The 14,016-nt window shown below is 36.2% G+C and overlaps 1 protein-coding gene across 1 annotated transcript in view; it reads left to right on the forward strand.

Annotated features, from left to right (window-relative positions):
- DYNC2H1 (dynein cytoplasmic 2 heavy chain 1) overlaps positions 1-14,016 on the forward strand; it is a 246,906-nt gene that overhangs the window by 95,551 nt on the left and 137,339 nt on the right. The window contains 4 exon segments of the mRNA XM_036426957.2: positions 2,935-3,043; positions 5,483-5,596; positions 6,677-6,819; positions 10,610-10,694. Of these exon segments, the coding sequence (XP_036282850.2) occupies positions 2,935-3,043; positions 5,483-5,596; positions 6,677-6,819; positions 10,610-10,694 (451 nt within the window).

A 14,016-nucleotide genomic window follows, 5' to 3' on the forward strand; every position in this document is an offset into this window, starting at 1 on the left:
ACATCTCATGTAGCAGATTTTTTGCTGATACATCTCCTAGGACAAAGGACACTAAGGAGAAAGTAAGTGGTACTACATAAAAATAAAAAGCATTTGCACAGCAAAAGAAACCACCTTCAAAATGAAAAGGGAACCCCCTTTATATGAGAGAATGTATTTGGCAATGATATGTCTGGTAAGGAGTTAATATTCAAAATATATAAAGTTCTAATACAACTCAACAAAAAGAAGACAAACAATCCAATTAAAAAATTGCCAGGAGATCTGAGTAGACATTTCTCCAAAGAGGACATATAAATGGCCAAGAGACACATGAAAAAATGCTAACAGTCAGTAATCATCAGAGAACTGCAAATTAAAATCATAATGAAATATAACCTCTCAGAATGGTTATCATAAAAAATCAACAAATAGCCGGGACTGGTTTGGCTCAGTGGATAGAGCTTTGGCCTGAGGACTGAAAGGTCCCGGGTTCGATTCCGGACAAGGGCATGTACCTTGGTTTCAGGCACATCCCCAGTAGGGGGTGTGCAAGAGGCAGCTGATTGATGATTCTCTCTCATCAATGTTTCTAACTCTCTATCCCTCTCTCTTCCTCTCTATGAAAAATCAATAAAATATATATTTTTAAAAATCAACAAATAAGTTGATGATTCTCTCTGGACAATTCCTCTCCAAGATGTTGATCCCCACCCCACTCTCCTCGTGGATTGTTTTAACTGACGCCCCTTTCTTCCCAATCATGCTGCCCACTTCCTTTCTGTGTATAAGCAGCTGAATTATGAGAATTAAAAAAAAAAAATCAACGAACAACAAGTGCTGGCTAGGAAATAGGGAAAAGGGGACACTAATTCCCTGCTGGTGGGAATGCAATTTGGTGCAGTTACAGTGGAAAACAGTATGGAGTTTCCTAAAAAAAAAAAAAAAAAGTAAAAGTGGAACTTCTGTTTGACCCAGCTATCCCACTTTTAGGAATATATCCTAAAAACCCTAAACCACCAATCAGAAAGAATATATGCATCCCTATGTTCATAGTAGCATCATTTATAATAGCTAAGATTTGGAAACAGCCCAAGTACTCATTAGTTGATGTGTGGATAAAAAAACTGTGGGAGATTTACACAATGGAATACGATGCAGCTGTAAAAGGGATCTCTTCCCCTTTGGGACTGCATGGATGGACCTGGAGAATATTATACTTAAGTGGAATAAGCCAATTTGAGAAAGACAAATATCACATGATCTCACTTATTTATGGAATATAATGAACAAAATGAATTGACCAACAAAATAAGACCCAAAGCAAGGAGGCATGGGACAGTCTGACATATCTTGATGTGGGGTTGGGAAGATGAGAAGAGATAAACCAAATAACCTACCTACTTACCAGAGTTCTGGTGCACAACATTTGTGCACTGAGGGTGGAAAGTGGAGGAGAGTCCCTCTGCCCTGCCTGAACCCTTTAGCAGTCTGGGAGCCCTCGGGGGATGTCTGACTGCAGGGGATATCTGACTGACTAATGTCACTGTTGGACATCCTTAGCACTGCTGCGGAGGTGGAAGAGGCTCCCGCCACTGCCACTGTGCTTACCAGCCATCAGTTCAGCTTGTGGCTGAGCACACTGACCACTAGGGGGCAATTCCTGCACTGAGTGTCTGTCCCTTGGTGATCAGTGCATGTCATAGCAACCAGTTGTTCTGCTGTTTGGTCAATTTGCATATTACCCTTTTATTATATAGGATTATAATAAAGGATATGCATAGCCGACAGACTCAGGCAATAGGGTGATGAAGACCTGTGATGGATTGCAACTGGGAGGAGCGGGGTAGAAGGGGGAAAATTGGGAGACATCTGTAATACTATCAACAATAATTTATATCTATAGGTATATCTGTATATTTATAGATACAAAAGCCTAAGTGACTGTTATGACCAGAATGACGGGAATGACTGGTTGACCAGTTGCTATGGCATGTGCAACATCAGAGGCCAGATGCTCAACTCAAGAGCTGTCCCTTGGCGGTCAGTGTGCTCCCACACCAACATTCCATGGCCAGCCAACCTTCCCCTGGTCCCTCCCCCTGGCCAGCAAACCTCCCACAGTCCCTCTCCCCAACCTTCCACCCTTCCACCTTTCCAGCAGGCACTGTCTGGCAGCCAGCAGGCCCTTCTGTCTTGTCCAACAGTGGGCAGGGCCTGTCTAGCAGCTGGCAGGCCCTGGCTGGCCTAGCTCCAATTGGGACTGGGCGAGATGGTCTTGATAGGCCCTGATTGCTGCCAAGGCCTAGAGACCCCAAACGTGCACTGGGCCTCTAGTATATATGTAAAAGGCTAAGCATCTGGCTGACTGGCCTATAGGTATGATGTGCATTGACCACAAGGGAGCAGATGCTCAATGCAAGAGCTGCTGAACGACATCAACTTTGTAGAGTGCCCTTTTGCACTCCAGAAACCCTTGGGGGATGTCAGACTACTGGTTTTGGCCTGATCCTCACAGGCCAGGCTGAGGGACCCCCACCTTCTGGAGGGACCTCACACATTCTGTAGATATCCTTTGAGCTGTGGTGCTACCCCAGGTGTGGCTGGTCAGGGAGGGACTGCAGGAGGTTGGCTCCAGGCCGTGTCCCGCCCTGCCAGCCACCTTCTAATTAACTTCCTTTCAATGTGCATGAATCCATGCACCAGGGCACTAGTACTACATAAAAGTAAAAAAAAGAAAAAAGAAAAAAAAAAAAAGTAAAAATTTCCCCAAATAGTATTTGTTCATGGGCTGGATTTACTTTCCCAACTGTATAGCTAACATTTGATTTTTAATTTTGATTACTGAAATACAAATAAAGAAAGAAATATGTGACTAAGTTTAAATACATAATTAACGTTTTTAAGTACTCCAAAATATTTAATTGTCCCAAACCATTTTCTTTTTTTGAGCAGGTGCTGAATCTCGCAGGCATCGAAGCACAACAGGTGGTTTTACTTCTTGAGGATCACCAATTCGTGCATCCTGCTTTTTTGGAGATGATCAATAGCCTTTTGTCTTCAGGTAAGCGGATGGTTTCTATTTATAGAAAATAAAGTCATACTGTAAAATTATGCCAGTAAAATTATCTTGTGCAAAATTATGTTTCAGAGAATTTTTGGCATGGCTTTTATTAAGATGACATGAGGTTAAATGTGTTTAGAGCAGGAGAATTGAGAAATTTCTGTAAAACCAGAAGATTGAAGAATTATTTAACATGATCATTAACATTGGTGAATATGCTGAAAAATTGTCCCTCTTACTCACTTTTGGTTGGATTGTGTTCTATTATAATCCCTTGGGAAAATTATCAACCAGTACTGACTTATTTAAAAAATATACCATTCCTTTAACACAGCAATTTTTTTATCTGTAGAAATTTTACCTACAATAAAATAACTAGTATGTAAAAAATATGTATTATAATTTACAATAAAACATTTATATTGATAGAACCTCACTGTTCATCTTTAGTGGATATGGTGTCGCCTTAATGTGGACTTGTGAATACAGATAATATGAGATCTAATTTTTCTCAAATGATGGTATACTCCTATGGTCTCTGGAACCACTTTTTGATAGTTTCTTGGGAAGGATGCATGCAATTTCTCACATTTTTTATTTTTCAGAATCTCTATAATAAATAATTATGTTCACAGCAGTGGAATATGGTAGCTTAATTTTAAAGTTGGACCAAGAGTAAGAGTATAAAATAATCCTTGCTAAATGCTAGTTTCAACTGCATAGGTTCTTCCATTACAGGGACCCAAGGACAAAGTTAAATGATGCTCATGTTTTACTCAGTTATTAACAAATACTTGTTTTATATTATGCTAGGTAGACTGAATAATGTAGTCTTTTCTTTAGAATTTAACAGCTTTGATTGAAAGAAAACACCTTTAATTTATAATATGTCTATACTTTAGTGTCCAAATGAGAAGGATAGACCAGACAAGTGGTAGTTCCATTTCTGTTAAAGGAACTGAGGGTAAAGGCACAGTGGAAGTGGTAGGTTTGAATGTTTGTGGTCTTTTTGTAGAATAGCCTCTTTATTTTTTAAGGTGCTTATTCTTATTCTTACATATTGCTTGAGTCGTCACTAGATGGAGACCTTGTCCATTTTGTCTGAGGTAAAATAGTAGACCAGCCTTACAACTTTTTTTCTTTTCTTTGTGAAAGCAAACATCCAGATAAACATTAATTCAGTAATTATTTTGCCAACATTTTTGGCAAAAAATGTATTTGGAAACTACTCCAGAGAAAGTAATCACTAGGCCTTTGTCTCTCTTTTTATTTCAAATTCTTATTTCCCATTGAGTTCACTTATATAATATATAAGTAGAGCTAGCTTTCTTTGCTAACCTTCAGGAATCAAAAGTATTTTTACATAACTGCAATTTAGAGAAAGACATGAAGTAGGTACATGTATGCTTGTATTTGAATATGTACAAGCTTGCAGAATGGTGAGTGGTCTGATACCTCTGAGTTGAGCCTATAGAAAAGTAGAAATCAACTGTGATGGGCCCTACATGAATGTATAGCAAAAGAATTTTCACTTACTCTTACAGTTTCTTGTGAACAAATATTTATTAAACACCCATTTTGTGCCAGACCCAGTGCTAAATACTGGATAAATAGAAGGCATGGTTCAGGCCCTCTATCAAATGCTTGTAGTCTTAATCAACTTTCATTTGCCACTCATCATTCTATTGGCTAGTAGCAATGTGTGGATTAGTTTTTCTGATGCCTAGTACAAGTTTATTTATCCACCCATTCACTTATATATTTATTTACCTAACAAATATTTGTGTTCCTGATACTTTGCTAAGAGTGCCCTACTGTTAATATTCAATGTGATCAAGTATTTGTTCTCTCGGAATTCAGAATCTAATTGGCAGGGAAGGGAAGTAATTCATTTATTATTAAAGGATATGATAAATGCTAAATGGGGATATGTTTGAATATCATTGAAAGCGAAGAGTGTCCTTTACTTAGCATAGGGCTAGTAAGGAAAGGTTCAGGGGAATAGCAGTTGACAAAGGGATATCTTGAAAGATAAACACTAATTTTGGGGGATGATAGGGAGCAGAGGAAAACTCTAGACTTATAGTCCAGAAAGAGGGAATATTTCATTATATTCATGGGACACAAGGAAGTTCATTGAGGCTAGAACACACGGTCCTGTGGAGAAGTGTTGAAAAAGAACCTAGAAAGCCAGGTACATGGATTGATCATGAACTGTCTTGAATCGTTGGCTTAGGAATTTGAATTTTATCAAATGAAGGCAGTAGATGTAGATTTGTGAGTAATATTGAAGTGATAAGGTTTGTGTATTTTTGGAAACAAAGATCGAATAGGGGCAGATTATTTAATACAGAAATAGAAAAAGCATTGTGTATGGACAATGTATTGTTGATTTAGTGTAAAACTAAAATTCAAGAGAGATGTAATTGTCTGCTGTAGGTGAAGTTCCCGGGCTCTACACCCTGGAAGAGTTAGAGCCCTTGCTGTTGCCTCTTAAAGATCAGGCTTCCCAGGATGGATTTTTTGGACCAACCTTCAATTACTTCACATATCGTAAGTGATGTCTAATTCATTAATCAATTCAGACTCTGGTTCCTGTGAAATAAATATAATTTAATCTATTTTATTTTTTATAGATTACAAAGGTATCTTAAGTTTTGGGTTCAGTTAGTAATTTATACTTTTTTTCTTTTTTGTGGAGCTTTTAGAAAATAGCAGTTAATATAGCGTAAAGGCTAACCTAAAATAAAAAATATGTTAGCAAAATTTTAGCAAAAGGAAAGAATGAAAGTTTGCTAATGTACATTGCTGCCTTTATTTTCATGTGATAATATTACTGCTTGTACTTCCTATTTTAAAGAATTAATGAACTATTTAGTTTGTGCCAGATTCTAGATTTTTTTAAACTTAATAACCTGTTGTTATTACAAGAAATAGTTTCATATATACTATAGATATCTAATAATACCACTCAGACATTACTATTATAATTGCCTTCTTTATTTTTCTAAAACAACCTTTAATATTGATGAAATAGGGAAAGTTGTTTAAGAGCAACCCTTCTTTCCCTCCCCTTCAAGTTTATAAGGCAGTTGTACCACACCCTTTAAGAAGCAGATCATCCCAATGCTATTTTAAACTGTTTTAGCACATAGAAAATTTAGGAAAGTTTCCAAATTTCATTTTTGAAGGGAAAATAACATTGATAGTAAAACAGGGAAAATATATACTTAAAAATAAAACCAGATATCAATTTTGCTGTGAATATTGAAACAAAAATCTTTGGAAGAAAAATTATAAAATAGAATCCAGTATCACATTTGATAAATAACATACACAACAGCAATATAGTATCTTCTTCATGAATATCCTTCTGGATAGTTTTTATTAGTACACACACACACACACACACACACACACACACATACACACACACACAAGTATTTCTTAACCAAAATAAAAATCATATTCTGTTTCATAGCTTGTGCTTTTAAAATAAATAGCTCCTACTATAATTACGATAAATATTCCATTTCAGAAATGTTAATTTTATAGAACCAGACCATATGCTAGTTTCCCCATTTATTATTGCTGTCATATTCTGTAATTATAACTTTCTTATGTATTTTTTAGGAATTCAACAAAACTTGCATATTGTCTTGATAATGGATTCTGCAAATTTAAACTTCACAATAAACTGTGAGAGTAACCCAGCATTGCATAAGAAATGCCAGGTGTTGTGGATGGAAGGTTGGTCAGATAGTAGCATGAAGAAAGTAAGTTTAACATTTAAATATGGATATAAAAAATATAAGCCTATTTTGTTTTTAAGTTACTGATTTTCACAACTTTCCTTTGGTTTCCTTAATTGTGGCACTGAACATTGCTTGTATGTCTGTAGATAACACTATTTTCTTCATATGATTGTTCAGTTGAGTCTAGAATTTTAGAATGAAGATTATAGACCACAAAAATGTCTATTGTACTGTAGAAAATTTTACTAGCCTATCATAGACTAGCTTATAATAAAAATTTCATAGTAATGATATTAGCAATTTTTAAATAAAATATTTAATTTTTTTGAAAACATATATCATTATTATGCTATTTGCTAAATATGAGATGTCAGTCATCCAAGATGCAAGGTTAATAAGGCTGGATTTATGAATCTGGAGTTCAGAGGAAAGGTCAGGCATACAGATAAAAATTGGGGACTTATCAGATATAGGTAAAATTTAAAGCTATGAGATTGAATAATGTCACCAAAGGACTGAATGTTCACAAAAGAGGAAATAGGTCCAAGGACTGAGCCCTGGGGTACTTTAACATTAAGAGTTGAAATGAAGAGGAGGAACCGCCAAGGGAACCGAGAAGGAGCTGCTAGAGAATAGGAGGAAAACCAGGAGCATGTGAAGACAATGGAAGCCTGGAAGCCAAGTGAAGATAACATTTCCAAGGAGTAAGGAAGGATTAGCTATGACTCATAAAAGTAGATGAGGCCTGAAAATTAGATTTAACAACATGGAGGTCATTGATGATTTTGATAAAGCAGTTTCAATTAGTAGTAGAAAAAGCCATATTGGAATACATTTCAGAAGGAATGAGAAGAGAGGATTAGAGATAATGAATATGCTTATTTCTTTTGAGAAATTTTGTTGTATAAGAGAGAAATGGATCAGTAACTGGAGGAAGTGTTTTTTTATTTTTTATTTTTTTTTTGTTTTAAGATGGGATAAATTATATAGTCTGTTTATATGTAAAAATTACATTACAGGAAAGACAGAGAAAATTTGCTAGAGCAATATCATTGGTAGTGGACAGCATGCGAGTCTAGGCACAGATGAAAAGATTAAGGATTTGTCTTTGCTTGGAGAATGAAAATGTCATCCATAATAACAGGAAAGAAAGCAGAGCACAAGGGCAAAGGTCCAAGGGTAGGTGTGGTATGGGGAAATTTTAGACATACTTCTGGTTGTCTTTATTTTCTCAGTGGAATAGGAAGAATGATTATTAGTTGAGAAAAAAGTTGAAGGAACAGATTCTGAAGTCTTGAAGTTATGGTAGAGGACATATAAAATAGCAGTTCAGAAGAGTAAAAAAGTGAAAGGTTTAGGATAATATGTAGATAGCACTAAGGGTTCACTTGAGATTAGTGCACATGGAGATCAACTGAGGCCAATAAGCATTGCTGTGTATTTTTCTCCAGTCACATGAGCACTCATAAATGCACATCTCCAATAAAGGGTGACTGTCATTTAACCAGGATTGGAGCTTTGCTCCTGTGTATGACAAAGCAAGGGAAGGCCAAGGGATTTGAGAAATTATAATAGGAAGATAGTGAATGACATTGTAAAGATGGTTAAATTAATGAATTGTAGGAGTCTGTGGGGTCTAAGGATTATTGACATTGTGAAGGGAATAAGCTGGGAAGATAACAGTGTAGTGGTGAAAGAGTGAGATGTTAGAAGTGAAATTATGGAATGATTTTGGTTATTGTTAATGACAAGGTCTTAATATGACCATTTGGGGTGCAGGTGACGGGCTGACAACAATGTGGATAAGAAAACAGAGAGCAGTTCTAGGAATTAAGAGGTGAGGGTGTTAATAGGAGACAGTAGGGTTAATAACCCATTCAATTTTTAGAAAGTACTATTGTTGTCTCCAAGAGGGAGAGTGCAGGCAAAGGGGAATATAGGAGGATCTGGACAGAAAAATTTAGCTAATGTAGGATACCGCTTATGAATAGACCATTTTTACTCCTTGGCTTTATTCTATCTAATAAAGAGGGAATATGGTAATTGACCCTCATGCAGTCGAAAAGATGGTGGCACCCACAGCCAATAAGGAGGGAATATGCTAATTGACTGCCCTGCCCTCAGATATGGCGGTGCCCATAGCCACAAGATGGTGGCACCCAGTCCCCTCAGTTCCTCAGTCACCCAGGGTCAGCCCAAGATGCGGGCAAGCCTTGGATGGTGGCTGCCTAGTCATCCAGGGCCGGCCCAAGGGATGTCCAAATGACTGAACAAGCAGGCTGCGTGGGGTAACCAGGTAGGCAGGGGGTTAGTGAGGGACAACTAGGCTGGTGGGTGTGGGGGGGGGGGTGGCCAGGCAGTCAGGGGGGACAGTAAGAGGCAACCAGGCTGGTGGGGAGGACAGTTGGGGTGACCAGGCCAGCAGCAGGGTGTGGGGGGCAGTTAGGAGTGACCTGGCTGGCAGTGGGGGCTACTTAGGGGTGACCAGGCTGGCATGGGGGGCAGTTAGGGGCAACCAGGCAGGCAGGCAGGTGAGTGATTAGGAGCCAGCAGTCCAGGATTGTGTGAGGAATATCCGACTGTTCATCTAGACTGGCAGCCGGACATCCCCTGAGAGGTCCCAGATTGGAGAGGGTGCAGGCTAAGTTGAGAGGATTCACCCCCTCCCCCCATGCACGAATTTCATGCACTGGGCCTCTAGTTGAGATATAATTGACAAATGAAAACTATATATTTAAAGTGTACAACATGATGCTTTGATATATGTGTGTGTTGTGAAATGTTTGCCACAAACTAATTAACATAAGCAATAGACTTATTTAAAGAAAGTGAGTTTCAAAGAAAAATTTCCATTTGTTTAAAAGTGTCAATTTAAAATATTCTCCCAGAGGTTTAAGCGTTTTGTCAGAATCAGTGAAACTGTTTGAGAAAATCATTCTCTGGCTTGAGAGTCATGGTCCTTTTAAGCCCTCCATTAGTTCAGGAATCTTTTGGCTTACATTTTATTCAACCCCAGAAATTAAGAAAATGATTTTTGACCTAGTTACCTGTATTACTTGTGCTTTCTTTTGGTATTAATATTAACAATTAGGTGAAAGAAGTTGAAGTTTTTTGGCTTAATTTTAAAATTTCATAGTTCTGTTTTTTTCCAGAAAACTAAGAGTTTATATATACTATTTTAAAATAGTAATTTAAAAGATTGCCATATTTTATGTAAGAATAATGATCTGTTTATGAGGTTTTATTTTCTTATTTGTGATAGTGGCAAAAACCTAATTATAGCTAGGCAATAGATAATTTTTAGCATTATCAATTATTAAATTGTTTTCATATACTTTTAGTTATTTCTTATTCAAGAAGGCAAAAGAACCTTTAGGATCACTTTATGCCATGAAGGCATTTTGTTATTTTATGCTACATATTTTAATTATTATGCTATTTTAAATGGCATTTGTGATTGTTTTCTAATTTATTCTAAATTGTGATTTTCTTCTTTTCAGTCTAATTATATTTTAAGTGAGATATTGAAGCTGCTCTTAAGTGTCATTTTTCAATCAATTAATGATTGATATATGTGAAATCTTGTCTAGGAAATAATGTCTTCTAAAGATGTATATATTTTGATATTTTTTTTTTTTTGGAAAAAATCTTAGAAGAAAAGTACAATTGATACTGTTTGTGTGTGCATGTGTGTATGTTATATGTGCTTGTGTGTGCTTCTGTGTTAAAGGTTTTTAACCTTGGATAATTTCATTTACTAAAATTTTTTTATACTGAATTGAGGTTTACAGAAATGCTCTTAATTTTTTAGATACCTGAAATGTTATTCAATGAAATAGGTATTGAAGAAAAATGTGGTGAAAAAAAAAGAAAAGAAGAAAAGAAAAAATCTTCAGGTACTTTTAATGAAATTTATTTTAAATCATTTATATTTGTTAAATGGCCATCTAATGTTTCAGATCCATAAAGATTCATGATGATTATGAATTTGAGTGATACTAAGCTAACAAGGTTATATCTCTTTTGATCAAAAATAAACTTTAAAGCCCTGGTTGTTTTTAAATAAATATTTATGTAATTTCATATAGGACCTAACAGAATATCTATTGTTTGAATTTAAGAAATTAATAATTATATATTTGACTCCAGTGATCTGAACACCTTCTTATTGTTTAGGGTCTTTGGCTAGAAGCCTAAGCTTTTTTTTTTTTTTATATAATGTTTATTGTTGTTATGTCCCTTTTTTCCCCAGTTGCCCCTTCCAAATCTCTCCTCTGCAAACTTTCACCAACCTTTTGTCTGTGTCTATGGGTTATGCATATATGCATATGAGTTCATTGGTTGATCTCTCCCACTCCTCCACTCACCCCTGCATTCCTTCTGATGTTTTACAGTCTGTTCCATGTTTCTATGTCTCTGGGTCTATTTTTGTCCATCAGTTTATGTTGTTCATTAGATTCCACATATGAGATCATGAGATATTTATCTTTCTCTGACTGGCTTATTTCGATTAGTATAATGCTCTCCAGTTACACCCATGCTGTTGCAAATGGTAAGAGTTCTTTTTTTTTTTTTTTTTTTTTTACAGATGTGTAGTATTCCATTGTATAAATGTATTACAGCTTTTTAATTCATTCATCTGCTGATGGGCACTTAGATTGTTTCCATATCTTAGCTATTGTAAATTGCTCTGCTATGAACATAGGGGTGCATATATTCTTTCTGATGGGTGTTTCTGAATTCTTTGGATATATTCATAGAAGTGGAATCACTGGGTCAAATGGGAGTTCCACTTTTAATTTTTTTGAGGAAAATCCAAACTGTTTTCCACAGAGGCTGCACCAGTCGGCATTCCCACTAGAGTGTATGAGGTTTCCCTTTTCTCCACATCTTTGTCAACACTTGTCCTTTTGTTGATTTGTTGATGATAGCCATTCTAACCACTGTGAGGTGGTATCTCATAGTTATTTTGATTTGTATCTTTGGGATGATTAGTGACTTTGAGCATTTTTTTCAAAAGTCTTTTGGCATTCCATATGTCCCTTTTGGAGAAGTATGTATTAAGGTCCTTTGCCCATTTTTTGATTGGATTGTTTATCTTCCTTTTGTTGTATGAATTCCCTGTAAATTTTGGAGGTTTATCCCTTATTGGTGTCACATTGGCAAATATGTTCTTCCATGCAGTGGGCTCTCTTGTTATTTATTTATTTTTTTACTTTATTTTTTTTCTTTTTAAATATATTTTGTTGATTTTTTACAGAGAGGAAGGGAGAGAGATAGAAAGCTACAAACATCGATGGGAGAGAAACGTGAATCAGCTGCCTCCTGCACACCCCCCAACCGGGGATGTGCCCACAACCAATGTAGATGCCTTTCACCGGAATCGAACCTGGGACCTTTCAGTCGGCAGACCAACGCTCTATCCACTGAACCAAACCGGTTTTGGCAGTCACTCTTGTTATTTTGTTGATGATTTCTTTTGCTGTGCAGAAGCTTTTTATTTTGATGTTGTCCCATTTTTTTATTTTCTCATTAGATTTCATTGTCCTAAGAGGTATATCCATAAAGGTATTGCTATGAGAGATGTCTGAGATTTTGCTGCCAATAGTTTCTTCTAGAATTTTTAGTGTTTCACAGCTTACATTTAAGTCTTTTCTCCATTTTGAGTTTGTTTTTGTGCATGGTGTAAGTTGGTGGTCTAATTTCACTTTTTTCCATTATCTACCAGTGAAGTCAGCAGGATATTAAAGTCCCCTACTATGACTGTATTTTTGACAATCTCTCCCTTAAAGTCATGTAGAAATTTTTGTATACATTTAGTTTCTACTATATTAGATACATATATGTTTACCAGGATTATATCCTCTGGTTGGATCAATCCCTTTAGTATGTAGTGACCTTTGTTGTCTCTTGTGTTGGCTTTCATTTTGAAGTTTATTTGTCGGATATGAGTATTCCTACTCCAGCTTTCTTTTCCATTTGCATGGAAATTTTTTCCATCTCATTACTCTCATCCTCTGTGTATTTTTTGTAATGAAATGAGTCTCGTGTAGACAGCATGTTTTTGTTTCCATTCAACTACTTTTTGTGTCCATACCCTTTTGATTGGAGCATTTAATCCATTTACATTTAGGGTTACTATTGATAGGTACTTATATATTGCCATTTTAATCCTATATAGCTAGATTTCTCTCTCTGTTTCTTCTTATTACAGCAATCTCTTTAGCATTTCTTGCAATGCTGGCTTGATGGTAGTGTACTCCGTTAGTCTCTTTTTTTCTTGGTCTGGGAAGTTCCTTATTTGACCATCTATTTTGAATGATGGACTTGCTGGATATAGTATTCTTGGTTTCAGATCCTTGCTTTCTATTACCTTGAGTACTTCATGCCATTCCCTTCTGGCATTTACAATTTCTGATGAGAAATCAGCCTTCAGCCTCCTTTAGAAGTAACAGTTTGCTTTTCTCTTGCTGCCTTTAAGATTCTCTTTTTGTCTTTAATTTTTGACATTTTAATTATGATGTGTCTGGGCATGGGTCTGTTTGAGTTCTTCTTGTTTGTGGTTATCTGTGCCTCCTGAACGTATGTGACCTTTTTCTTTACCAGGTTAGGGAAATTTTCTGCAACTATTTCTTCAAACATTTTCTATCCCTTTCTTCCTTTCTGCCTCTTCTAGCACACCTGCTATTGTAATATTTTTAGGTCTCACATTGTCCCACAGCTCCCTAAGCTGTCCTCCTGCTTTTTAATTACCTTTTCTTTTTTGTTCTCTGAGTGATTTTTTTAATCCTGTCTTCTAATTCACTGATTCAGTCCTCATCTTTCCCTAATTTGCTGTGTATTCCTTCCAATGTGTTCTTTATTTGTTTTATGTCATTCTTTATTTCTGACTGTTCTTTTTCATAGTTACTATATCTTTTTTCATACTGTTGAGCACCTTTACCATCATTACTCTGAACTCTGTTTCAAATAAATTTCTTATCTCTGCTTCATTTATCTCTTTTGGAGAATTCTTTTGTTCTTTCATTTGGGGGTTGTTTCTTTGTTCTTATTTTGGCTGTCTGTTTAGGTTTGTGACTATGTATTAGATAGATCCTCTATACCTCTCAATCTCTAGTGCAGAACAGTGTCAAATGCTATTTATGGATAATTAGATCAAGCAAAGACTCAAAGCCTCCAGAGACAGCCTCTGCTTACAGACTGACAGGATTCTGATTT

The sequence above is a fragment of the Pipistrellus kuhlii genome, unplaced genomic scaffold (genome assembly GCF_014108245.1).
Source record: "Pipistrellus kuhlii isolate mPipKuh1 unplaced genomic scaffold, mPipKuh1.p scaffold_m20_p_9, whole genome shotgun sequence".
Lineage (NCBI taxonomy): Eukaryota > Metazoa > Chordata > Mammalia > Chiroptera > Vespertilionidae > Pipistrellus > Pipistrellus kuhlii.